Source organism: Lycorma delicatula, chromosome 2, assembly GCF_047948215.1.
Source record: "Lycorma delicatula isolate Av1 chromosome 2, ASM4794821v1, whole genome shotgun sequence".
Classification (NCBI taxonomy): domain Eukaryota; kingdom Metazoa; phylum Arthropoda; class Insecta; order Hemiptera; family Fulgoridae; genus Lycorma; species Lycorma delicatula.
Window position 1 is genome coordinate 237,227,207 of NC_134456.1, and position 27,284 is coordinate 237,254,490.

General features: G+C 30.8%; 2 protein-coding genes across 5 annotated transcripts in view; one reads left to right on the forward strand and one right to left on the reverse strand.

Annotated features, from left to right (window-relative positions):
* Positions 1 to 10,598, reverse strand: part of LOC142319772 (thioredoxin-related transmembrane protein 1) — a 40,517-nt gene extending 29,919 nt beyond the window's left edge. The window contains exon 1 of one of the 2 annotated variants that reach the window (XM_075357438.1): positions 10,433 to 10,598. In XM_075357438.1, the coding sequence (XP_075213553.1) occupies positions 10,433 to 10,581 (149 nt within the window). In that variant the 5' untranslated portion in view covers positions 10,582 to 10,598. The remainder of the gene's footprint in view (positions 1 to 10,432) is intronic. The other variant, XM_075357437.1, reaches the window with a different exon arrangement.
* Positions 10,599 to 10,844: 246 nt separating this feature from the next.
* On the forward strand, positions 10,845 to 26,923 carry LOC142319773 (uncharacterized). 3 transcript variants are annotated; one of them, XM_075357441.1, is made up of 4 exons: positions 10,845 to 10,978; positions 16,362 to 16,471; positions 21,816 to 21,976; positions 26,676 to 26,923. In XM_075357441.1, the coding sequence occupies exons 2-4, from the start codon at positions 16,406 to 16,408 to the stop codon at positions 26,800 to 26,802; spliced, it is 354 nt and encodes a 117-aa protein (XP_075213556.1). In that variant the 5' UTR covers positions 10,845 to 10,978; positions 16,362 to 16,405; the 3' UTR covers positions 26,803 to 26,923. The 3 variants fall into 3 exon arrangements, with proteins under 3 accessions (XP_075213556.1, XP_075213554.1, XP_075213557.1); XM_075357439.1 differs by lacking the exon at positions 10,845 to 10,978 and adding an exon at positions 11,006 to 11,148 and having other exon boundaries at positions 16,364 to 16,471; XM_075357442.1 differs by lacking the exon at positions 10,845 to 10,978 and adding an exon at positions 11,394 to 11,555 and having other exon boundaries at positions 16,364 to 16,471.
* Positions 26,924 to 27,284: the final 361 nt, after the last annotated feature.

Consider the following 27,284-nt stretch of genomic DNA (forward strand, 5'->3'; position numbering starts at 1 on the left):
TTCCATTTGCTTTAATGTAGGTTTTCTTCTTTATGGCAGATTTCAAATTATTTAACATTTTTACTGCTTGGTTGTTACCAGTTTACCAAATGCATTTGAATAGCCATCTGGATTTTTTCTAATGCTTGTTTCTCAGACGATATTAAAACAGTACAAGGCATATTCATAAAGTAAGGGCCATTTCGTCATAAAAAAAAAATTGACTTGTGTGAAAAGGTTTTTACTTACAATTTTAGTTTACTACATATCTACTTCACTTTCCACATAATCGCCATTAAGCTCTAAACACTTTTCGTTCATGCTTTACCAGTTTCTTTAACCCCTCTGCATAGAAGTTCGCCATCTGGGAATTGAACAAGCTGACAATGGCAGTCTGGAGTTCCTTGTCATTTTCTAACCGCTGTCCACCAAGTCACTTTTTCAGATACAAGAAGAGGAAGTAGTTGCTAGGTGCAAGGTCGGGACTATATGTACGATGGTCAAAAAGTTCCCAACGAAAATCTTGCATCTTCTTCTTGGTTAAGGCGGTGGTGTAAGGACGCACGTTGTCGTGAAGGAAGATTATGCCAGACGACAGTTTCCGGCGTAGTCAATTTTGGATTGAATGTCTCAGTTTGGTGAGCATTTCACAGTACATGTCAGCTGTAAATGTTGATTCACATTCCATGAAATCAACCAAAATGACGCCCATTTTGTCCTAAAAACAGCAGCAAACATTTTTCGACTCTGGTACAAAAATTTCATAAACATTTTTGGTTTTGGGGAACTTAAATGATGCCACTGCACTGACTGCTGATTCAATTCTGCATTGGTGTAGGATATCCACATCTTGTCGCCCGTAACAATGTAGGAAAACAAATCATCCTCATCTTGTCGATAGCGGTCCAAAAACGCTTGTCCACTGCACATTCTGTGCTTTTCATGTTGGTCGGTGAGCATTTTCGATACCCAACTTGCACACAGTTTATGATATCTGAGTTTTTCTGTGACAATCATCTAGATAGAGGTGCGTTCAACATATGGAAATTCATCAGCCAGAGCACTAATCGTCAATCAGATCACAGTTTTAGGTTCACTTGTTCAATGATTTTGTTGGTCTGAATAGCAGGCGTGCCAGTCCACTCTTCGTCATGCACATTTGTGCAGCCATTTTTAAGGTCTAACAATGGTGTCTAATTTTAGACACCATTGTCTAACCTTTCCTTCACTCATTACTGTAGATCCATACACTAGGCACAACTACTGATGAATTTCAGCAGCTGATGATCCTTTTGCACACAAAAATAGAATCACAGTGTGCACTCCACAACTGGCAGGAGAAACAATTATTGTGGACATTCTGATCTGCATTCACCGGGAGGCAAATGACACTGAATCAAAACAACAACTGCACTGGCTTCGTAAAGAGCCGATAGATGGCCCTAAATCCATGAGATTGTGTTCGGACCCACTAATATTTAAATATAAACCAACAGCCTTATTACTTTTATCAATATTCCTTATATTCTATTTAACTAATAATATCATAATTTTACAACAAATCCCTATTTGCCTTTTGTTTGCTACCTCTTCATCTGATAAAGATGTAATTTTCAAATAACAGTAAAATATAAACTAGCAACACTCTTCACCGAATGATGACCAGTGCATATGACATGAAATTACGACTATTTCATGCCAAGTAGCAACCAAGTAAACGTGTAATAACATGACAGTGCGATCACAAGTGTGTGGTTCATCCTCAATGTTGTAACAACTAGATATAAAGTAAATTAACTATATTTGTTACATAAGTTTTTCTGGGTAACACTAAATTGACTAGTTACTAGTATTGTAGTGTTAGTCTTTTTATTCACCTCATTTCAATCAATTGCTAAACTATTTACAAAAAACTAACATTAGTTTTTTATTCAATTTACTATATTCTACCTGACCAAACTCTCAGGAGGTTTAACAGATAATTAAGTCAATGAAAAATAAACATCTGGTTGGTTTTGATGAAGTTTGTATATTTTGATAAAGAAAGTCACTGAAGACATTAAGAAATTACTGTCTTAACGTTTTAATATGAGCGTGGAATTAGGAAGTTTGTAAAGCAGGTACCTGTGGTCATACCTATTTTAAGAATGGCAATAATTTGGAGGTTCAAAATTACAGATCAATTATTACCATTTTCTCTAAAAATATTTATAAAATAATTAATTTCTCAAATTTTTGAAACAAATAACATTTTTTGGTCAAAACCAAATTTTAAGGAAGGAAAAGACTGTTAAATTTTATATGTACAACTCCCCAAAAAATGATGGTTGTTGAACAGCAAGCTTGTTCCTGACATATGCAAGGATTTTAATATAACTGACCGCTGAGTTTTGTTAAGAAGGTTTTAGTTGACTGGAATTAGAGGTATTAATAGCAACTAGTTTGAGTCATATTTTAAGAACCAAAACAAAGAGTATAGGTTAATTAATGTGTATAGTAATTTGGGGATTGTAAACGACTACATTCCACAAGGATCAAGTACCAATTTTATTCTTTATTTATATAAATTTCTGTATTTTAGAGTTAATCTAATTGTGTTTTCAGATGATACAGCTCTTTTGTATATATACCATTCTGTCCATGATTAGCAATGAATATTGAATTAAATTTGTGGAAGGTTCCTCTGGCTTTTAAAAAGGAACCATTATTTCTCTTAATGTGGCAAAAACTTCCAGTATGATTTTTTAGTTACAAGACACAATACCACTTTTTATTAGTGTTCATACTTTTTATAACTATCATATCTTTGTACCATCCACAGTAATAGTGATGTGGCTTCATGTATTTTTCATTTTTTTTGGTCCACTGAGAGAATCATCTTGATCTGGTGAAGTCGTGGATTTTGCTTAAAAACTGGCTATATGCTGTACCAAAATGTTTCTTTAAAATTTTAGCCCAGAATAATGGAAGAGAATATATGTTGGTGGAGAGAGGTGTTATGCTGAAAATAAGGATATTTCATTTACGTAAGTCCAGATAAAAATAATAGTTTATAAATTTACTTTATTTTTTTATTTATCCTTCTTGTATTTTGTTATCTACTCTTCTATCTGTTTAGACTTTACTAAAAGAAAAAAACTATCATGAAACTTGCAAGATAGATAGATTTACTTTACTCAGACACAAGTTTTATCGTTATCTTCAAATTTCAAAGCAGACAATATACTGTCTTAATAAAACATAAAAATCAACCCCCGTAAACGTCTACCAACTTAATGTAAAAAAGGAATACAAACCATTCGTGTTTCTCAAACACACAGAAACTGGCGGATTTTAATTTATTTTTGTTGTTGTTTGTGGGCGAAAAACGCCTGGGCATTATCATCGCCCGGTAGTTATTAGTAAAAGGGTAAAATAACTCCGAAATAATAAACTATACAAGGTGTAAATGTAATATTAATCATATAATAAAAATTTACTAAAACAAGCCAAGAAGGCAAAATAAAACTCAAAACTAATACCACAAACAAAGTTGATAAAATATAAAAGTTAAAATAATAGATTAAAGAAAGTATATAAAACTTAACTAACTCAGATGGGTTGTGCAAAATGGGCGGAATATGACTTGGCATCTTAAGTGAATGGCTTACTAATGCCTCAAAACTTAAGGAAAACAGTGAAACTTCATTATTGTATAAAGCCCACCTTATTGGCTTTACATGCCAGTTAGGTGAAATGATTTGAATGAACATCTTCCAAGGGACTGAATTGGCTGTGCAATTGACAAAAACATAGTGTTGCGACATTGCGTAATACAAAGTTTAGACTTAACATTTTAAGACTACTTTTTAAGGTATTTTATAAAAGACAAATTTTTTGTCCCCTTCTTTCCTGTTGATGTAGATGACTTAAAACAATGTATCACAAATGCTACTGCTAGTCATGTCTTTGGGATGAATTGGGGTACTTTTTTTTTCATTGGTTTTTGTGGGCGAAAAACGCCTGGGCGTTATCATCGCCCGATAGTTATTAGTAAAAGGTTAAATAACTCCGAAATAATAAACTATACAAGGCGTAAACATAATACCAATCATATAATAAAAATTCACTAAAACAAGCTAAGGCAAAATAAAACTCAAAACTAATACCACAGACAAAGTTGATAAAATATAAAAGTTAAAGTAATAGATTAAAGAAAGTATATAAAACTTACCTAACTCTGATGGGTTGTGCAAAACTCCCCTCCCCGGACAGTAAAATTAAATACACAGAACCAAAAATCAAATTGAAAATAAAAGGTTAAAATTATTAAAAAAACTGTCCTTACAGAAAAACACATATGAGCATATTAAATCCGTTGCAGTAAGCTGGTACTATGCAAAAAGAGAAACACCCGTTCCAAAATCCCGTTATCGTCGCACAAGACATCACGGATGTTTCTGGGTATATTAAACTGACGACGCAACACCGCATAACATATACAGTCCACGAGAATGTGGTGCACAGTCATGCGGCAGTTGCATTGTGTGCACAGGAGTGGGTCTTCTCCTGACATTAGGTATTCGTGTGTGATCCTCGTATGTCCCAACCGTAACCAGCAGAGGACCACTTCCTCACGACGAGAGTTTCTGCAAGAGGAGCTCCATGGCAACACTGAATCCTTAATCCGTCGGAGTTTATTATCGACGGTAGCCATCCAGTCACTTTGCCACCTTGCTCGCAGTGATTGTTTTATATGAATGATAAAATCAAAGGTACTAACTCGGGTGGTGAAAGGAGGCTGAATACACGCTTCCTTGGCAGCAGAATCTGCTCTTTCGTTACCTAGAATTCCAACGTGGCTAGGGATCCAGCAAAAACCTACCACCCTGTTGCGTTTATTTAACTCAGCGATTTTATCATAAATGTCAATGGCGACAGGATGTTTGGAATAAAGGTTTTCCAATGCCTGGAGAGCACTGTAAATAAGAATGCTCCTATATTTAGGGCCAACGATACTTAGAGCCCTATCCACAGCTAGTAGTTCCGCGATGAACACACTCATAATACCGGGTATGCCAAACACATAGGACTGTTCATTGATAACAAAAGCACAACCAACAGTACCGCCATGCTTCGACCCATCAGTATATAACACCACGCCTGGGTTTGACTTGGCAAGGAGAAACTGAAACACCTGCCGGAAAACAATAGGTGGTGTGGAACGCTTATCGTACGTCGTAAGATCAAACGTAAAATTTACATGGTTTTTCTCCATGGGGGTTCGAGCACGGACATGATGGAAAGAACGAGGGAGAGTCAGCACTCATACGCTGCAGCAGACGTCGTGTACGGACCCACAGGCACAGTACAACGTGGACGGTCCTCATACTCCCTCAAATTAGGATTCTTAAGAACTGGGTCAAAAGCTGGGTGATTCGGCTGTCCACTGAGACGGGCAAAATAAGACAACAAAAGCTGGTCTCGTCTATTCCAAAGTGATGGCTCATCACTGTCTACATGTAAGCTTGCGATAGGGCTCGATCTAAACGCATCTGTGGCAAGCCGAAGAAAAGCATGATGCACACCGTCCAACATTTTAAGTAGTTTGATTAGCCTAAGAATAGGTGACACAACCATAATCCAAACGGGAACGAACAAGGGAGTAGTAAAAAACGTTAACATACATGACCGATCGGCACCCCAGTTGGTGTTACTAAGGACCCGCATCATACCTAAAAGTTGGGGTACTGTATTGGTATCTATCATGTAACTGACAGTACACAAATATTTACAGATACAAACTTTACAAAATTTCCTGTAAAACGATGTAAGTAATAATCTCCATACATGAAAAACTTTTAATAAAGAATCGAAAATGTCTATTTCATTTGTAATTTCCCTCTATAATACTAAAGCACTGAACTATCACAAAACTGTAGTAATAAAAATCTTATTCAATATTTTTAAAAGAAATTTTATAAAGATGTAATACGACTTTACTGAGTCATGTCAAATCAGAATATGACATACCCAAGAAAAAAATTATTCAAAATTTAATATTTGGAAAAAATGGCCAACCCTACAAATTTACATCATTCTATGAAAACATTTCTTTATTTAAGTTCACTGTTCTGAATGTTTAAATCATTCGTGATTTATTTATTTTAATAATCAATAAAACTTATACTTTATTTAAATTAATACATTTCACTTAATAAAATAATCAGAGAATGGGAGATACGTATATCTGAAATTACGTTTACTAGAATAGAAGATTTATGTCATCTGCATAAATAAAATACACTATCCTTTACTAAATTACTTCACTAAATAAAGTAGATTTAATAATATGGAAACACACTCTGACCTATGTGACTAAAAGCAAATTATAAGCAGTAGTGATATAAATGGGAAATATTTTATACTTACTAATGTAATACAGTTTACTATTTTAATACATATTAAATTATCACTATTTAATTATTTAATAAACTTTGATGAATAATAATTATTTTAGAAAAACTGGTAATTCTTTGGACAACAAAATTAATTTTTACTACATAAAATCATAGTTGCATTATGAAAGCAAGATTGTTTATTAGGTAACACTGATCATTTCTATTTCACAAATTAATGAAATCATAATGAAAGTCTTCTACATTTAAAATAAAAAGCTTAATAAACATAAAAATGAATAAGTATTCTAATAACCAACTCAAAAATGATAAAAACAGTTGTAAGATACTTTGGATTGATATAATTTCAAAATGGATACCAAGTGAGGGATTCTTTAGTTCTTTTCTTCAAAGAATTATTTTTGCCAACGTAAGTGAAGAGGCAATAGCTTACACAAAACAGCACGATTCCAAACAAATTTCGGTATTTTTCAGTTATTTGGTCACCAACTACTTTTCACCCTCTTTTTGTTTTGGTAAAGTTAACTTGTAAACTTAAATGAAGAAGGACAAGATTTTATGGTTAGGTAAAGGTTAAGGTTAGTTAACTATCGATTCAATGTACTGAACTTCATACAATATCAGTGTAACCTAACACTTGTCTACCTCATCTAATTAACATTAAATATTAAATGTCAGAAGACTGATGAATGCTTTAAATAAGCTAATTATAATTAAATGCCGGGAGACTAATGAATGCTTTAAATATGCTACTTATAACATATTATATCAGGTATTAATGTATTAATCAAATGACAAAACAGTGTAGTATCTAAATAACTTACAAATACAAAGAATTCTTTTTGTAACTTGCTTGATACTAAATGCCAACTATTTAATTATGGACCTTCCTCCAGTACTGGCAAGTTTTTATGAATTCAAGGCATTATTAAAAACTATTAAAGTTAGAAGCATGATTATAATATACAACTAATTATTTACTGCAACTCATATAAGAAAACATACATAAACTGGAGGAATAAATTTTAAAGTAAGAAACGAAAAATAACTTTCTGAAAATTTGAAAGAAATAGCTTGCCAGTAACATTTTGGAATTCCTGTATATAGGACATCACTAAAGTCTACATCAATTTCAGGTACCTCACCACTACGTTTTTAATAATTTGCCCAATATTATATCATCATCAATAACTTAGTTCACAAAGATAATCGCAAAATGAACAGTTCTGTTGAATAAAATCCTTTATTCTGATTTAGTCATGGAATTAATGCTAATCAACATTTACTATACTACAATTAACATTGAACGATTTCTCAATCTTTTAATACATATGCAAAGACTGGAATTATTACAAACCATATAAAACAGATCACAGGAAGGATTATATTAGGTTCGAGGTGCTTACAAATTAAATTACTAACACTGTTCATACCTCGTTATTACCAGCTTTTGCCAATGAAACCATGTATCAGAGATGTTTAGAACATTTGTTTCATGTATTACATGCAACGTACCGGTTGTGAACATATAATTTTAAATTTCACAGATCTTAACACAAACATGATCAGGTTTGTATATGATCAAGATATGATTAACTTGAAATAATATATGTTTAGATGGTAAAAATAATGAAATCCTGACTTTAAATACCTAATAGAATATGAATATTTTAAACAAAATCAGGATTTGAAATGAGGCCTCTGTTACTGATTTTTTTGTAACTTCTGTGGGGCACAGTGCTTTTATTATAACTTAATTCTCTTTTACTATAATATATTTAAAGTTTAATAAAAATTAGGAGATGAGAGCTCTATAAAAACAATTCAATATTATAGTTTTTTTAAACTCTAAAAACTATTTGTTAAAATCAAAAGTTACAACCAAACAGTGTAACTAAATCATATTCAACTCAAGATATGGATTCATGATAACAGAAAAGCTACTAGTTTAATAACCCAGGGGAAAGCAGTTGTGTTATTTGCATACTTCATTACATCTTTTCTGCTTTAAATTAACAACATAGGTTTCATATTGTTCTTAATATTAAAATGCACCAAGTTTTATCTGTTTCTTAACCTCAGTCAACTGCAAATTAAGAACCCTAAACAATAATACAACTACTTGTAATATCAACACTGGAAAAACCAAAATTGAATATTACATTATTTCAAATCCAAAATCGATTGCGTTTGCTCTTTCTGTTCATACAATGTCGCTATTGGATGCAGACAGTAAATTAGTAAACAGTTGAAAATGGCTATTTGAAGTTTTCTAAATACCGAAGAAATAGTCACTGTACTGTTGCAAAAAAAACGTTATTTTGACAACTAGTGACAAAGGACATTAACATGATATTACTGTGATCGCATACAGCGATGCTAAATTTATGTGAATGCTGGATGAAATTTAACATGCCTATGAATAACTGGTTTCAGAATTCAGAAATTCTGTTTGTTACCACCGTAAGATTCATATACCTGTACAGTGAACAGCTAATGTCAGTTGCATAGAGTGAAAAGTAATTGATAATGGGTAAAACCACCATAACTGATTTTAATATCGCTGTGCGAGGACATGTTAACAAAGTGGCCAGGGGGTAAAACATATTATTATCAAAATAGATGAAAGTTTGTTTATGCAGAAAGAATAACATGGAGTGGACATTACCTACATAGTGGAATTTATGGGATATCTGTTGACTAATGAAGCAGTGCTTTTTTATCCTCATATCAACTGGAATCAAAATACAATATTTGAAACCACTGCCATAAATATTGCTGAAAAAAAAATTATATGTTGCTGGAAATCTTAAAGTAAAACACCATTACAGTAAGCAGTTTAAGGTTAACCATAAATACCATTTTAAGGATCCCAAATTCAGAGCACACAGCCTACAGCTCAACATTTGTAGGGTTGTACAAAATGGAAAATATAGCACATCATCTAAAAAGAATTGTATTGAGCTGAGTTCATATATGATAGCAACCATTACCCAATAAAAACACATTCACTAAAGTACTCAAGATAATTTTGGACTTCTGGCCTCCAGCACAATATATTATGTAGTAATCAATTCTGACTACTACATAACATAATAGAATACGTAAGTACATTGAATTAAACTAATACAATATTAATGACAATATCTAAACAGGAAAAGAGGCTGGCCTCCCATTAACAGAAATTTAATCAAAAAAATATAGCATGTAAGCACAAACAATTTAATTCAAACAAAGCAAACTGACTTTAGAAGTGTTAATACAAGAAATAAAAGTAAAATTGAAATAGAATACTTGTAAATATTATTTACAAAAATCAAGCATATTCAATCGTCCTAAAATAAAAATTTAACTCTCCATACAAAAATCAATGAAACATTACAACAGATTCAAAGTAGTAATTTAGTTAACTGTTCTTAAACACACTCTTTAACCATGAAATCATAAGGGTGTAGAGAAGCAGCCCAAGCAGTGGGCTTGATTCATCAAATCATTTACTACTGTATATGGAAATATTCATCTTTTTCTGATAGTAGCTTGTTATGTTAATTTCATGATAACTAGTTTACATTATTATCTAATTAGAATAGATAATTATAGATAAACATGGTTTCGGTTAAGAGAATAAAATTGTTGGTCTAAGAGAATTCAAAGATGAACTGCACACGTAACACACGTTACAGGGCGTTCCTTACCACAATCTACTATTAGTTAAAGGAAAAAGTTACAAAATTAACAGCGCTTCATGTAAAATCCTAATCAGTTTACCTTAATTCCTTTTCTACACGTTATAATTTGAACGGTAACTGCCGACAAATTTTAAGTGACGACGAGTATGACCATTTCAAGATCAATATATATCAAACCCTACACAACATGAACAAGGAGAGACTAAGAAAAATTGAACATAAGTACAAAAATCATCCAGACTACCCTTAATCTGAAAAAGAATCGTAATTAAAATCTAATATCATCTCACGCTTATTACCATGGTTGCCCACAAATCAAAGGGTATTGACATTACACATCAATAAAATAACAATCTATGAACTTACAATTCAACCATCCATTCTCCGGTTAACATCAAGTCCCAATTGTCCTCATTTAATTGATATAACTGCGACTTTCCTAACACTAAACAAAATTTTAAAAAAATTATTGAAAAAGTTAACAGCCATAAACACTTCCACACACGAATCGCCATTTTGAAACTGAATGCTTCTTTGCCGTATGGATAAGCATTACTTTGAGTACCAACATAAATGTAAGTTAATGTTTTCGTTACAGATATTTGACTTCAATTAGAGAAAAATATGAATTCATTAAAAAAACTTGTTACTTGCAAACAAAGATTTGGATTAATAGAAATAAAACTATTAGAAACATCTATTTTAAACAAGCCATACTGTAAAAACGTCTTTAAAATTATTTAGCTAAATAATTATTTTTATAAATTATGGTAAATTTGAAAGAAATGAAGAGTTCTTTGTGAAACCAAGCAAAATAATTTAACTAAGTGAAGTAAACCAAGTGATTATTTATTTAGACATAAGTTAAATGTGCTTAATGTCTAAAATATCTGAGGCACATAAATTTGACATAGATAAGTGATTTAAATAGTTTTTTTTTGTTAATAAATATAAATAGTAACAAGAGTTTTGTAATTAACAGTTTTATAATAATTCGTAGTTTTTATAACAACGAGTGCGTGTTAGTGTTTGTAAGCTCACATGTTTTGAGCGGTGATGGCGTTCTAGAATCGTTACGTTAGGTTAGGGTTTGGAACGTTTTGTTTTACATAACTTTTAATTGTTTTTTTTTTTTTTTTTTTAATCACAAAATGTATTCTATTTAGCTACGAAGTTATTAATCCAGATAAAAATTTTATTATTTAGAGCATGTCTCATAAATATAACCTAAAAAAATGTTTTGAAAGTATCTGGGTGTTTTTATTTTTTGTTATTATAATACATATATTACATTATAATACATATAAGATTTACATAATATTTATTGATTTAATTCAGTTAATCTTAATTGCGTGATTGTTTTATTTTTAAAAGAAAAATAACTAGTGTTAAATTGTCATGTTTGTAGGTTGTGTTAATTTTGATAACAGTTCGGATAAAAAAAAAGAAAACTAGAATTGAGAGAAGCTTCCCATCCATAGCCGAAGAGGTTGGATGAAGTTAAAACTATAATAAATTAAAAAAATATCTTGAATTAATGCAAAAAAAGGATTTGACAAATGTTGAAATGAATTTCATCCAAGCTTGTGATTTTTTTTAATATCAAAGCTTTGTTATGTATTATTGTTTTGTATTACATACTTGAAAACAAAGCTGCAACCTATTAACAATTATTAAGTTTTAAACTTCTGCACCTCCTCTCAATATAAGAATAAGTTTTGTTATTTATAAAATCCACCAAACATTGTTCATTTCAGGCAAATTTTTAAATATGAGTTTTTGTTATATTGGATATATTATTAGAATAACCTGTTTTTTTAATTAATATAATATAACACAAGTTGTCTAATGCAGTCTTACAGGCATGCTTTGTTTAGATACATATTAATAATTTAATTTACCGCTATGTAAGTACTGCAGTAGCACACTAAACAGTCAGTAATTAATTTATGAATAATAACATAATAGTTGGCAGAAAACATATTTTCGTGTATCCAAACAAACATAATTCCATGTATCTAAACATTTTTGTTTAAAAAAATTGATTATATTTTTCATTTATACTGCATGTTGGTCTATAGAATCATTTTACAGAACAGTGCACAAGGTTATTGGTACATTATTTGATAGTCCATTTCATATTTAAGATGTTATTAATAGATTTTTGAATTATAAACTTTATTTAATGTAAAACTACTAAAAAGAAAGCATTGTTTTATGTTTAATAATTTGTTTAGATACAAGTTTAGATACAAGTTGTTTTGTATATTTGAGAATGTCTGTTCCTTTGCCATTCCAGGATTTAAAAACAACTTCATTAAAAATATGGAATCTCAATTAAGTTTGTTTAAATAGTAAGGTTATTAGTAGAATTGTCATGTTACAGATAGAGTTTTGTTTAATAAACTAATTTCTGGTGTACATGTGAAACACAAAAACTTGTTCAAAATGAATTTTATTCTTAAAAGGTGATTCTGGAGGGTTTCCTTATTAACATAGAGTGGGTAATTGTCTTCTCTGCCAAGTAGTGCATGTGCACAAAATGCCTATAATTGAGCTATAGAGAGATAATATCATAAATCAAGAATTAAATATCTCGAACAAAGAAAAATTTCTTACTATTAAAATTAATGATTTATTGTGAATTTAATTAGAGCTACCGAAATAACTTTTTTTATAATTAGAAAGGTTATTGCCTGAATATCAGATAAAGAAGAATAAAACAAGAAACAAATCATATTGAATTTAAAAAAAAAATAAATAACAATTGTAACTGTTCTTTAAATTTTGAAAAATATACATAATTTTTTTTTTGTCTTCAGTCATTTGACTGGTTTGATGCAGCTCTCCAAGATTCCCTATCTAGTGCTAGTCGTTTCATTTCAGTATACCCTCTACATCCTACATCCCTAACAATTTGTTTTACATATTCCAAACGTAGCTGGTCTACACAATTTTTTCCTTCTACCTGTCCTTCCAATATTAAAGCGATTATTCCAGGATGCCTTAGTATGTGGTCTATAAGTCTGTCTCTTCTTTTAACTATATTTTTCCAAATGCTTCTTTCTTCATCTATTTGCTGCAATACCTCTTCATTTCTCGTCACTTTATCCACCCATCTCATTTTTAACATTCTCCTACAGCACCACATTTCAAAAGCTTCTAATCTTTTCTTCTCAGATATTCAGATCGTCCAAGATTCACTTCCATATAAAGCGACACTCCAAACATATACTTTCAAAAATTTTTTCCTGACATTTAAATTAATTTTTGATGTAAACAAATTATATTTCTGACTGAAGGCTCGTTTCGCTTGTGCTATTCGGCATTTTATATCACTCCTGCTTCATCCATCTTTAGTAATTCTACTTCCCAAATAACAAAATTCTTCTATCTCCATAATCTTTTCTCCTCCTATTTTCACATTCAGCGGTCCATCTTTGTTATTTCTACTACATTTCATTACTTTTGTTTTGTTCTTGTTTATTTTCATGCGATAGTTCTTGCGTAGGACTTCATCTATGCCGTTCATTGTTTCTTCTAAATCCTTTTTACTCTCGGCTAGAATTACTATATCATCAGCAAATCGTAGCATCTTTATCTTTTCACCTTGTACTGTTACTCCGAATCTAAATTGTTCTTTAACATCATTAACTGCTAGTTCCATGTAAAGATTAAAAAGTAACGGAGATAGGGAACATCCTTGTCGGACTCCCTTTCTTATTACGGCTTCTTTCTTATGTTCTTCAATTATTACTGTTGCCGTTTGGTTCCTGTACATGTTAGCAATTGTTCTTCTATCTCTGTATTTGAACCCTAATTTTTTTAAAATGCTGAACATTTTATTCCAGTCTATGTTATTGAATGCCTTTTGTAGGTCTATAAACGCCAAGTATGTTGGTTTGTTTTTCTTTAATCTTCCTTCTACTATTAATCTGAGGCCTAAAATTGTTTCCCTTGTCCCTATACTTTTCCTGAAACCAAATTGGTCTTCTCTTAACACTTCTTCCACTCTCCTCTCAATTCTTCTGTATAGAATTCTAGTTAAGATTTTTGATGCATGACTAGTTAAACTAATTGTTCTGTATTCTTCACATTTATCTGCCACTGCTTTCTTTGGTATCATGACTATAACACTTTTTTTGATGTCTGACGGAACTTCCCCTTTTTCATAAATATTTCACACCAGTTTTTATATTCTATCAATCGCTTCCTCACCTGCACTGCACAGTAATTCTACAGGTATTCCGTTTATTCCAGGAGCCTTTCTGCCATTTAAATCTTTTAATGCTCTCTTAAATTCAGATCTCAGTATTGTTTCTCCCATTTCATCCTTCTCAACTTCCTCTTCTTCCTCTATAACACCATTTTTTAATTCATTTCCTCCATATAACTCTTCAATATATTCCACCCATCTATCGACTTTACCTTTCGTATTATATATTGGTGTACCATCTGCGTTTAACACATTATTAGATTTTAATTTATGTACCCCAAAATTTTCCTTAACTTTCCTGTATGCTCCGTCTATTTTACCAATGTTCATTTCTCTTTCCACTTCTGAACACTTTTCTTTAATCCACTCTTCTTTCACCAGTTTGCACTTCCTGTTTATAGCATTTCTTAATTGCCGATAGTTCCTTGTACTTTCTTCATCACTAGCATTCTTATATTTTCTACGTTCATCCATCAGCTGCAATATATCGTCTGAAACCCAAGGTTTTTTACCGGTTCTCTTTATTCCGCCTAAGTTTGCTTCTGCTGATTTAAGAATTTTCTTTTTAACATTCTCCCATTCTTCTTCTACATTTTCTACCTTATCTTTTTTACTCAGACCTCTTGCGATGTCCTCCTCAAAAATCTTCTTTACCTCCTCTTCCTCAAGCTTCTCTAAATTCCACCAATTCATCTGACACCTTTTCTTCAGGTTTTTAAACCCCAATCTACATTTCATTATCACCAAATTATGGTCGCTATCAATGTCTGCTCCAGGGTAAGTTTTGCAGTCGACGAGTTGATTTCTAAATCTTTGCTTAACCATGATATAATCTATCTGATACCTTGCAGTATCGCCTGGCTTTTTCCAATTGTATATTCTTCTATTATGATTTTTAAATTGGGTGTTGGCAATTACTAAATTATACTTTGTGCAAAACTCTATAAGTCGGTCCCCTCTTTCATTCCTTTTGCCCAGCCCGTATTCACCCACTATATTTCCTCCTTCCTTGCCTTTTCCAATGCTGGCATTCCAATCTCCAACTATTATTAAATTTTCATCTCCTTTTACGTGTTTAATTGGTTCGTCAATCTCTTTGTATACACACTCTATCTCATCATCATCATCATGGGCGCTTGTAGGCATATAGACGTTAACAACTGTTGTCGGTTTAGGTTTTGATTTTATCCTTATTACAATGATTCTATCGCTATGCGTTTTGAAATACTCTACTCTCTTCCCTATTTTCTTGTTCATTATGAAACCTACTCATTATTTGAAGCTGAGTTAATTATTCTAAAATCAGCTGACCAAAAGTCGCCTTTCTCTTCCCACCGAACCTCACTAATTCCTACTACATCCACATTTATCCTATCCATTTCCCTTTTAAAATTTTTTATTTATATATTTACATCTAATTTATGTATGTATAAAATGTTATTAATGAATAATGGGCATCCAACACATATAGAATAACAGATAATCTCTATTTATGTTGTATGTTAACTAAAAGTTTATTTTCATATTATAATAGAAGTTGTTTCTGAAGTGACGTGAAGAAGAAAATTCAACTCCATATCATTTGATATTTTGTGGAATTAGATGTTTACTTACACTGTACTGTTTGATATTAATATTTTTATATATGTTAATAGAAAATTACGAGTATTGCAAACATTTATTTTTTATATCATCAGTTAAATGTGATGTTGAAGAGCTATTTTAATTCTTTATTAAGTATAAGAGCTACTCTCTTGCAGTGTCCTTGATTCAAACAATTTGAAATAATCATTATGGTGATGTATAAATACAGGATGACTCAACTTATTGGAAATGTTTTCTTTCACTAGTGTAAGCATTTTATTTACTAATGTTATTAATATATCATTGTTTAAATCCATTTTATTAATTACCCAATAATGTCAGATGACTCATCACTTTCAAGGTAGCCTGTATTAAAACACAGCAGTTTGTTTACATCAGGATTGTTTAAAGTGAATTTTCAACATTTGCAACTCGTTAATAGAATAAATAAATAACTAAATATGTCTGATAAATTTTATTGTTTTTAATTTTTGCAGGTTTTTCAAGAAGGAACCTAACCTTGAAGAAAAAGTTTGTTAATGTTCGCAAGGATTATTTTAGTATCTAGATCACATTTACCACCATATAAGATGAAATTAAATGATGTAATGCTCAAAAATATTTATATTTTTAATTAAAATTAAAACTTATTTTCTAATAGAATTGCTTAAAGCTTTCGATAAATTATGAATTTGTTATTTAACATTATGCACTTTATTAAATTAAAAAAGTTTTCAGTGATGAGAGTATTAATTCATGGTATTAATTTCACTTTGAGTTCATTTTTTTTCCTGCACGACTCAGTATAAGACATATCAATCTCATTGAATATATAAGTAGAACTTTCAAATCAGTTACATGCCAAGTAGAAAAAAATTTGTAATTGTAAATTTTTTTCGAAAACAAGGAATCTATAAAACTGATTGGATCTATGTAACTCACTATGTTATAACTACATATTTCTCTCATACTTATTATGTTCCTTGCTTTACATAAATTATATAATTCTCTCATATTGAACATCTTCCTCTCATCTTTTTTTTTATAGTAATTATTATTTTTCAACTGGTGTTTGCCCTTGAAAATTTTCTCAAAATATAGAAATTCTAAAGTTTTCGGTTACTTGTAGTTGAATGTTTTGACATATAAATTAATAATTTCTATTTTTTGTAATATGCATGTGTTTTATTTGAAATATTTTACTTACATTTTCATAATTGCACACATGCATGAACACACACACACAAAGATATATATATATATATTCTGTTATATATATATATATATATATGTGTGTGTGTTTGTAAAGTAATATATGCAGTCGGATTATTTGGAATTAATAAGGAATTTTGGTTTATATAATAAAGTATGACTAGATTAACAAATACACCACAGCAATAAAAATTTAAGGAAGATATTCCTACATTTATGAAAAATTTTAATTTTATATAGAAGAATGTATAATTAAGTAGTAAACCTAGATCAGTTCTTTAAAAAAAATTATTATACTTTTAAAATTACTAGAGTCAAAATGAAAATATAATTTTAAACTTTTCTATTTGCACTTAAGTACGAGTAATTATTTAATTTTTTTACTTTGATTTGAATAATTATAAAAAATAATATTTTTGTGAAGAACTGCTGATTGAGGTAGCAATGAATTACGGTATCCTGTTTATTCTTATTGGTTAGATGAATTCATAAATTATATATTTTTTTCAAAGTGAAGAAAGAAAATGTAACTCATTACATCTTCAGTACACTGGTACCAGTGGATGAATGGCACCAGTGCAATAATTCGCATTTTGGTTGTCTGCATCAAATCTTACTGTTCTGTTTGCAGTAGTAGTACTGCAACAAATGACAAGTGAGCATAAACCCATAAGGGCTCTTACCAAGTTGCATGCTGCCAGCTTACTTCTCATTGCATCACTTTAGTTACCTGTCTTCTGTATTATGCAATCCTCTAGACCAGCATTTTTCAACCTGGGGGGTTGAATAATTAGCCTACAACTTTAATCGTAAACAATAATAAAATCATTGTAGAAGAAAAAAAATTTATTATAAAAATTTTACTTACGTTTATAAGTACACATGTAAAGAAAATAAATTAATGAGATGGTTGCATTTTTTTTATTTAAAAGTTTCTCCATACACAGATCTGTGTTAGAAACACAATAGTAAATTGTTTTCAAGTGATAAAAAACGATTCCTATGTTTAGATTTTAGTGCAACCATAGGCGAAAAACCCTTTTGACAGAGATATGTGATGAAAGGGACTAAGATTTTCAATGCTTCTGTGACTAAATTTTCATATTCCCTTTAATGAGCAAGCCAAACCATATCTAAATCTTCTGGTATGAATTGTAGTTGTAATATTTTATCGCCAGACACTTTGATGAGCTGGTTGTGAATTTCAGCTGGTAACTTAACATCTGTAACAATGTTTTCAGTACCCATCTCTTCGAAAATCATTTTTATCTTCTGTGAAACCCCCCTCCCACCACCCAGCCTTTGAATTTTTAGCTCGTGCAAATGCATCTTGATGTTATTCAAACTGTGGTGAATCATAGAATAGTATCATATGCCACTTCCAATTTTTACTCATTAATTTTAATCGAACGTGAGTGGAAAGGTATCAAAATTTTTGGTAATCCAGGTATCCAAAATTTAATCCAGATGTCAAGCTTCTGAATGAAAGCTTGAACTTTGTCCGCCATTAATAAAATGATTTTATCTCATCCTTGTAAATTCACATTCAAGTCTTTTAAATGTGAAAATACATCAGCTAAGTAAGCCAACAACAATTTATACTCATTATTCTGCAAAAACATTGAGAATGGCATCCTTGAAAAATAGTCATCTCGCAATTCCAATAACTGGGTTAACACTTTCCCTCACGATAACCAACTGACTTCTGTATGAAAAAGAAGAGATTTTTTCTTTTCTCCCATTTCATCGTATAGTTTAGAAACACCCTCCTTATTCTGTAATGGTTAACTTTTAATAAAATTAACCATTTTTACAGCTTTATAAAGAATTTGTTGATGTGAGGTTTTCTGGCATATTTTTGTGGCAAGAGCATATTTGTGAAGGAAGCAGTGCATCCATTCCACCTGGTGTAAGACAAACTTTTAATTTTTTCAAAAATCCATTATTCTTTCCTGTTATCGCCTGTGCACCATCACTACATACTGCAATACATTTTTTCTATGGATAGCTTTTAGTAGCTCTATAAAAAAACATCAAAAAGACATTGTCCTGATGCATGATGAGATACTGATTTGCAAAACAACATATTTTCTTTGATTGATCTGTCAGTATTGCATTCATATCTCACAGAACATAAGAACTGAGAAATGTTTGCTATATCTGTTGATTCATCAAATTGAATATTAGAAAATTCAGTTGAAATCATTTTGTGAATTATCTGATTACGAACATAAGCAGCCATGTCATCAGCCATTGCCACATTAGCTTCTGCTGTTTTCTTAGCCATATTGGAAATTCAGGCAATGAGCACGCTGAGATTGCAGAATAAAAAGAGGCTTTTTCCAATTTCCTTTCACTAATCTTGCTGTTTTCTGAAGAGGGTGGTCCATGATCAGCGGCAAAGTGAATGGAATACTACCATCAACAATAAACCTTCCGCTGTTAAGAAAAATATCACCATGGAATTCCTCATGCAGAAATAACTGTCAAGAGGAGGTTATTTTTTTACCATTTGCAAATAGGCCAAACTAGGCTTGCTCATGGATACCTCATGACAGACTGATGCACGAGTTTGTGTTTGCTGTGACTGCCAACTAATTGTACCGCACATCCTTGTGGATTGTGTCTGTTATGGGCGTTGCATCAGAAGCTTAAACTAGGAACTAACTTCCAAAATATATTAGCAAACAATGAGACAATGTTAATCAAATGTTTTATGATTTCTTAATGCCATTTTATATTCAAATATTAATAGTTGATTTTTACTATAGTATGTTTCAGCTATTTATGCCATTTGGCATATGGCAGATGATAATTTCAATAAAAGCAGCAAAATCAGATGATTTTCAAAGTCAAGAGTTCTAAGGTTCGAGTTCTTGTAAAGGCAGTTGTTAATATATGAATTTGATTGCTAGACTGTGCTGCTTGGTGGTTGGGTTTCAATTAACCCCACGTCTCAGGAGTAGTCAGCCTGAATCTGTTCAAGACTACACACTTATACATCACGCCAGACTGTGCACAGATGCCTTGGCGTCTCTTGACATCATGTCACTGTGCTGTTGTTACTCTGTAACCTGGTATACATAAATATTTCATTGGTTTTATTTTGCTTTTAGCATACGTCATAGACGTTTTTCATTTACACTATACTTATATAACACAGGGTTTTAGTTTTTAATTTAATATTTTAGTTATTTACTATATAAATATTGTGTTGATGCGCTGATGACAACACTTCATTATGCACCCAGGAAAAACAAAAAGCCATGTCATCAATTCACCTTGACAATGTGTTGTTAGAAAGAGTAATTTTTTCAATTTTTTTGCTTCTTTCACATAAAACATTGACCATATCAGTTGCAGCAGGCAATATGAGGTTTTCTGCGATTGTGTGGGGTTTGGACATCGTAGCTACTCTTAGTTCTATGAGATAAAATGCTTCAACTTTACTTTTAAATCAAGCCATACATATCAGTTTGGTATGATTTACAAATAGAAGTTTCTTGATTTCTCATAGTATGTAATTTTCTTTTAAAAAATTACAAGGGTTTGCTTTTATGATCCGGATTTTTAGTTTCTAAATATCAAATTTCTTTTAATGGCTTCAAGCTTTCATCAGAGAGAACTCATCCAATGAAGTAAAACCATAATTTAATGTCATTGCACACTCTTGTCTTTTTACCAATCGCTTCACTGGATGTAGATGGCTCATTTTGTTTTTTCACAAATTTATCCATTTTGTATAAGAATCTAATTGAAAAAAAAACCAGTTACACCATTTGACTGCACACTAAAAAAACCAAAACTGCAATTATTATTTTCAATAAAACTATGCCTTTTAAAGACTTAAATAAAGGTACCAGATGCACACTTCGCATTCAAAACTAAACTGACTTTCTGCAATCCCTTACACCTCTTTTATACTGCTTAGAGCAAGGCGTGTTCAAATATATCATATGCATGACAAACATGATACTGTCACTGAACATTATGCAAGCAGACGAAATTGCAAGGAGCATGTACACATCAAGTTAAAACCTGTAAATTTCTCATGTTTGTATACTTAATACATGCATTTTCATACCCGTCGCTAAATAGTTCATCAACGCAACTAAATAGTTTTAACTAGGTTTCATTGTGGTGTGGTTGGGGGATTGTGAAATATTCATTATATACTTTTTGGGTATAGTGGAGTTAAAAAGGTTGAGAATCACTAATCTAGACGATATGTTCATGTAAGTCCCATGTTCAAAAAACTAGGTGCCAAAATTAGAAGCAGGAATATTATTAAAAAACTAGCTAATTCTGCTTAGAGAACCAATGTACAAACACTCATCAAAGCACATCAGCTAGTTTATTGAATTGTTGAAATATTGTATTTCTCCATGGTTCAGTATTAGACATACCAATCTTGTCTCATTGAATGTGGCAATGGGTATATGTTAGTAGCTTCCAGTATTATATAACATAGCTACATCGCTCCTCCTGATAGACGGCACACAGCAGGAACTCAACTACAGAAATCTTTGTCCAATTGACAATTTTTCTATATAAATGAAAATCCCGCTTAAATTATTTGTGCATGAGGCCACCAAAATCTTATGAGCCAACTTTTTAAACAGCTTAGATATAAACAATGCATTGTTTATTCAACAATTGTGAATGCATATATACACACTTCAACTTAGTGTAACTCACATTATCAACGTGTTTTTTATCTGATATTTTCTTTCACAGATGATGGTGTTATCAACCAATAATCTTAAAATAAAACAACAATCAGTACGAGGTTATAGGAATATTAGCCATGGGCATCCTAGACCATTACCTTTTTTTGGCAATTTTGTTAGAATTGCTGTAGTTCTTGGAATATTTGCATGTTTTTTTGATGTTAAAGCGTAAGTTTTTCTTAATTAATATGGTTAAATATTATTTTCTAACTTTGAAGTATTTCTATTTTGTGATATGAGTCTTTTATATTTTAAATGTCATTTGTCAAATTTATATTTACTTAGTTATTAACATTCGGTGTTACAGTTCTAATTAACATTTTCCTTGGAGCTCAATTCTTTTTTATAATAAAAAATATAATTATTTTTATTATATAATTATTACTTAAGATGTAAAATTATTTCTTTAGACTGAATTAGTTTCCATTATTAACGTTTTTTGAGGTTGTATTTGATCAACTGAAATACAATTTTGTTCGTTATAAAATGACCATTTTAAAACATAATTTTAAATACTAACTGTTGCGTGAATACCAATAATTTTAAATTAATGTGACAAACTTTTTGTAATTTTAAAATGTAAGTAAGATTCCAGTGTTTCTTGCTATAAATAATATGTTGTCATTCATTCGTTTGACAAAGGATATTGAGAGGTTGCACACGTTAAAATTCTTACAAATATATATGTAATCTGTTTATTTTTTAGTATCTTACTATTTACAAAATAAATAAATAATCTGTCTTAAACATAACTCTTTTTTATTATGAAAATTATAGTGAGTAATGTAAAATTAATACAAAATTAAGAAGTGATTATGACAGTGAAATTACAATTACAAAATCAATAACTGTGGTTCTTTAATTCTTGTTGAGCTATATACAAAAATTATTTAATTCCAACTACTACAAAAGAAATCTAGCATATACTTGTATCAATGAATAATCACACTTTGTCCCATATTCACAATGAACTCACTGACAACTTCTTACACTTAATTACAAAATAGAATTACCTGCCAAACAACAGCTTCTCACACTTAACCACAGAATAAAACACTTGGAAAACAGAAGAAACTCATGATGCATTCTTTGTTTGAATGCTCCATTCGCTAGCCTTCACAGTATTTATATCTTGGGCCTAGGTGTAACTGCAATGGATCCAGATTCATCCTCTTGTTCTTTCAAGCATAACAGTTTCAAAACATCTGTTTTTAAAATATTATTTTATTTTCCAGAATTCAATTGATTTTTAAACCTTTTATACTATGCAAAATGAATTTGTTCCATTGGTTTGCTGTGTTGTTTATTAATGTTTCTCTTTTCAATTCTTTTTACATTTAGTTTGTATGTATTCTTTCTTAGTTATTTTTCTCTCTTATTCCTTAGTTATTCCTTTCTCTCTTGTTCTTGCAATTCCCATTTATATATAAAGAGTTGTACTTTGACATTTGCACTGCATTCTTGAAGAAAATCAAAATGTTTTCTGTAATAAAGCATGTTCTTTACTTAATTAACACTTCTTATATCAGGAATTTGACTCAGAAAGCCATTCAGGTTCATTTATATTCTCACAAGCTGAATTACCTGGTGTTCGTACCTTGTGATTTCATTTAATACAAGAAAAATCCCTCTCTAAAAATTAAAAAAATATTTTATATGAAAATGTTTCAAATTTACTTTAATTTAATTGTTGCCCACTGAAATCTTTTGTATTCTGTTACACCAAAAACCTATTTTCATCAAGAGTGGTGAGCCTCTATAAATATTTGAAGGTATTGTTAAAATTTAATATAAGTTCATTTGTTGAGGGGGGAGTATACGTTAAAAGCTAATTTAAAAAAAAAATAATACTTATGGTTACGATTTTTTGTCATAAGTTCAGAACAGTTAAGAGTAATGTGTAGCATAATTTTCAACCCCAATAATTAGTTAAAGTTGAAGTGGCAAAAACAGTGATCTGCTAGAGAAATCATAATTTCATTAGTACTGAATCTATAACAGCAAAACTAGTGTCATTTAAAATGCCTAACTTGGTTTTATGAACTTTAAGAACAGATTAAAAATATACTGGTTCTAAGAAACTATTCAATTTTTTTTTTTTAAATGAAAAGTTAAGTTCATTGATATAACTATTTAAAAAAAATACATTATACAAAAAACACAATTTATGTTTTTATCAGAACATAGATCAAGGAATTCTGAACACTTAAAATTACGTTTCCTTTCAAGTATAGAACCAACGATGTGATTGATCTACCAAATGAAAAATGGAAAAAATAAATTTGTGGAAAACAACAAAGTAAAATTAACTAAATAAACATTAACTAAAACTAAAACACTTTGAATCAGAACTTCCCTGCTCCATACTACATCTTCTTCTGCACTTGTTTTTCTTCATCTTTTAAATTCTTCTAAGTGTATAACCTCTTTCTTTCTTGGTACGTGTTTGACTGTATTTTAGTGATTCTCCGTTTTCTTCTCCTACTCATTTTTTATCCAAGAATACTGGATGAATGTCATGGGGAAACCCAGCTCTGTTCATTGCTGATAAAATGGAAAATATTCAAAAATTGTTCTTACCTTTTGCTACAACCGTCTCAATAATTTCTCAAATAACACTCCACGATTTATTACATCTTAGCTATATGTATTCAAACTTTCATTAGCATCTTAAAGCAGTTGGCTATCTGTTTCATATATAGGGACAGTATGTTGCAAAACAAACAAACTGATCGATATTTTCATATTATCTTTATGTTTCCCAGGAGTTTTACCATGTGCTCTTTTATAAAAGCACTAATATTACTCTCCTGTTGGATGTGATGTGTAGGTTTATCATCAGTTGATGTGCTGCAATATCTAAGTGTAGCTAAAACTGACTGCTTTATTTCGATTGCACTGTTATTTATGTTAGCCAAAATAGCATTTCGATAATATTTAACTGGCTTTTTAATTGTGATGTCTGTAAGGGCACCATACTGTTTTCTGTTATGCCTTGTGCCTTATAGATTTTGACCACCTTTTGGTAAATAAACGCGTAAGCACATACAGCTAACAGTGCAGTGCAGTCTACTGCTGCTGAGGAAACAATTTAAACCAACAGAACAAAAAATTTCCTATAAAAAAAAAAAAAATTTACCTCTACCTTGTATTCATCAAAAGTTATTGGCATTTGTAAATGTACTTTTTTTTTATAAAAATGGAGGAAATTTTCACAATGAATGCCACACAATTATAAAATTTTCTACTTAGAAATAACTTATAAAAAAAAAAAGTTCGATGAATTTTTTTTTAGTATTTTTAACGTATACTCTTCTTAACTTTTCTTAAAACAGATTTTGTTGTTACTAGTAAGTTATAAGTTACTAGTAAGTTAGGTACTAGTAAGTTGTTACTTAGTAAGTTACTAGTAAACATATGGTTAACATGAACAGCTGATTTATATTAGGTATTTTTAGTCTATTGTTGCCACGTAAGACATTAACAAATTCGTCGTGAAATGAGTTTTTGATTTTTGTGCCTTACAAAAATGAGTGATACAAATTATGAGCAACATTGTACAATCAAGTTTTGTGTTAAACTCTGTGAGAATGCCACTGAAACCTTTCAAAATTGAGAAGGGCATTTGGATATGATACTCTGTCATGAGCCTAAGTTTTTAGGTGGTTTAAAGCATCTTCAGATGGCCGGGAATCAGTTGTGGATGATCCACGCTCTGGAAGACTGTTAACATCAAAAAGTGACGACAGTGTTGAGTGAATCAGAGACTTGATATGGTATGACCGGCAATTAACTGTCAGAATGATTCTATAACAACTGAATTTGAATTGTACCACAGTCCATCAAATTTTGACAAAAGAATTGGACATAAAAAAGTGTGTACAAAATTGGTCTTAAAAACCTCACTGTTGAAGAGAAAAACAACAGGGTGGAAGCCTGCCGTGATCTAGGGTGAATTGAAACTGATCCTGATTTTCTAAAAATTGTTATTATTGGTGATGAATCTTTGATATTTGAGTACGACCTAGAAACAAAACGCCAGGGCCAGGATTGGCACACTTCAAACTCACCATGTCCCAAAAAAGCAAAATGAGCAAATCAGAAATCAAAACCATTGAAATTTGTTTCTTGGATAGTAATGGTAGTGTCCATAAGGAGTTTTTGCCTACAGGACAGACAGTAGATCAATAAATATGTTTACCGAGAAATTCTTGAAAAACTGTGGAAATGAGTTACCCCTGTGACACCAGCCATCAAAGACAACTGGATGCTGCATCATGAAAATGAACCTTGTCACACTGCACTGTCAATGAGTTTTTGGTAAAGAAAAGCATTCCTGTAGTTCTTCAACCACCTTATTCACCTGACTTGAGTTCCTGTGACTTTTTCCTGTTACCAACTTTAAAAACATCTCAAAGGATACCATTTCGGAACAGTAGAAAACATACATGTAACTGACCATCTGAAGGATATTCCAGTCTCTGAGTTCCAACACTTATGAACAGTGGAAAAACCGTTTGAAGCGTTGCATGACTTCCCAAGGGAACTATTTCAGAGGTGATAGAGTCCATTTATAATTGGATTGTAAGTAAAAAATGTTTCCGAACCAGTCTCATTACTTTATTTACAGACCTCATATATATAAAAATATACAAGAACATTCAGATTTCTGTTTAAAGATATACTCATCATTTTATTAATAAAAAAAATTCTGTTGATTGAGACCTTGAAATTTTTTACGCTTATTATTATGCAGTAATTAATAAATAATATGTAATCTGTCTTAAATGTCAACTTCGTTTTTGAAAACATATACATTCATTTATGAGCACTTTATTTATAATAAAGAAATTGTTTAATTTTGCAGAATATTTGGATTTGACAGAGAAGCAGAACTAGAAGAGCTGAAAAATTATAAAATTCCTGAAGCAATCCTAAGTTACTCAGAAAAGCCTAATTTGCACACCAACAGTGATCATGAAAAAAATAAATAAACTACTTTTTTTTCTTTATGCGTTGGTTGTAGAAATTGTTATTTATTTTAAGTCTTATATTATTAGTGACAAATATTGTTCAATGATTTTTATTAAAAAATAAAAATGTTAAGATCAGTAACGCTATCATTCTTATGTCAATGACCCAAAATAATCTAGAAGAAATTCTGAATGATATGAATTTGTTACTAGATGAGAGATTTAGCTTTAAAATAAGAGTAAAACATTATGATGTAAAAGTAAGTTACTGAAGAATATTAAGAATATTTAAGGGCTCCCACGACCTGACAAGTAATTGTGACTTTCCTGCCCATGTTTATGTATTATCCCTCGACCCACACATATACATTTATTTGTTATATATAAAATCTTTTTTAAGATTCATATTATTCCTCTATAATGTTAAATTATAAATTTATTAATATACAAAATATTAACATAAGATATATCTTATGAAAGTATTTTTGTGGCCACATCCTCAT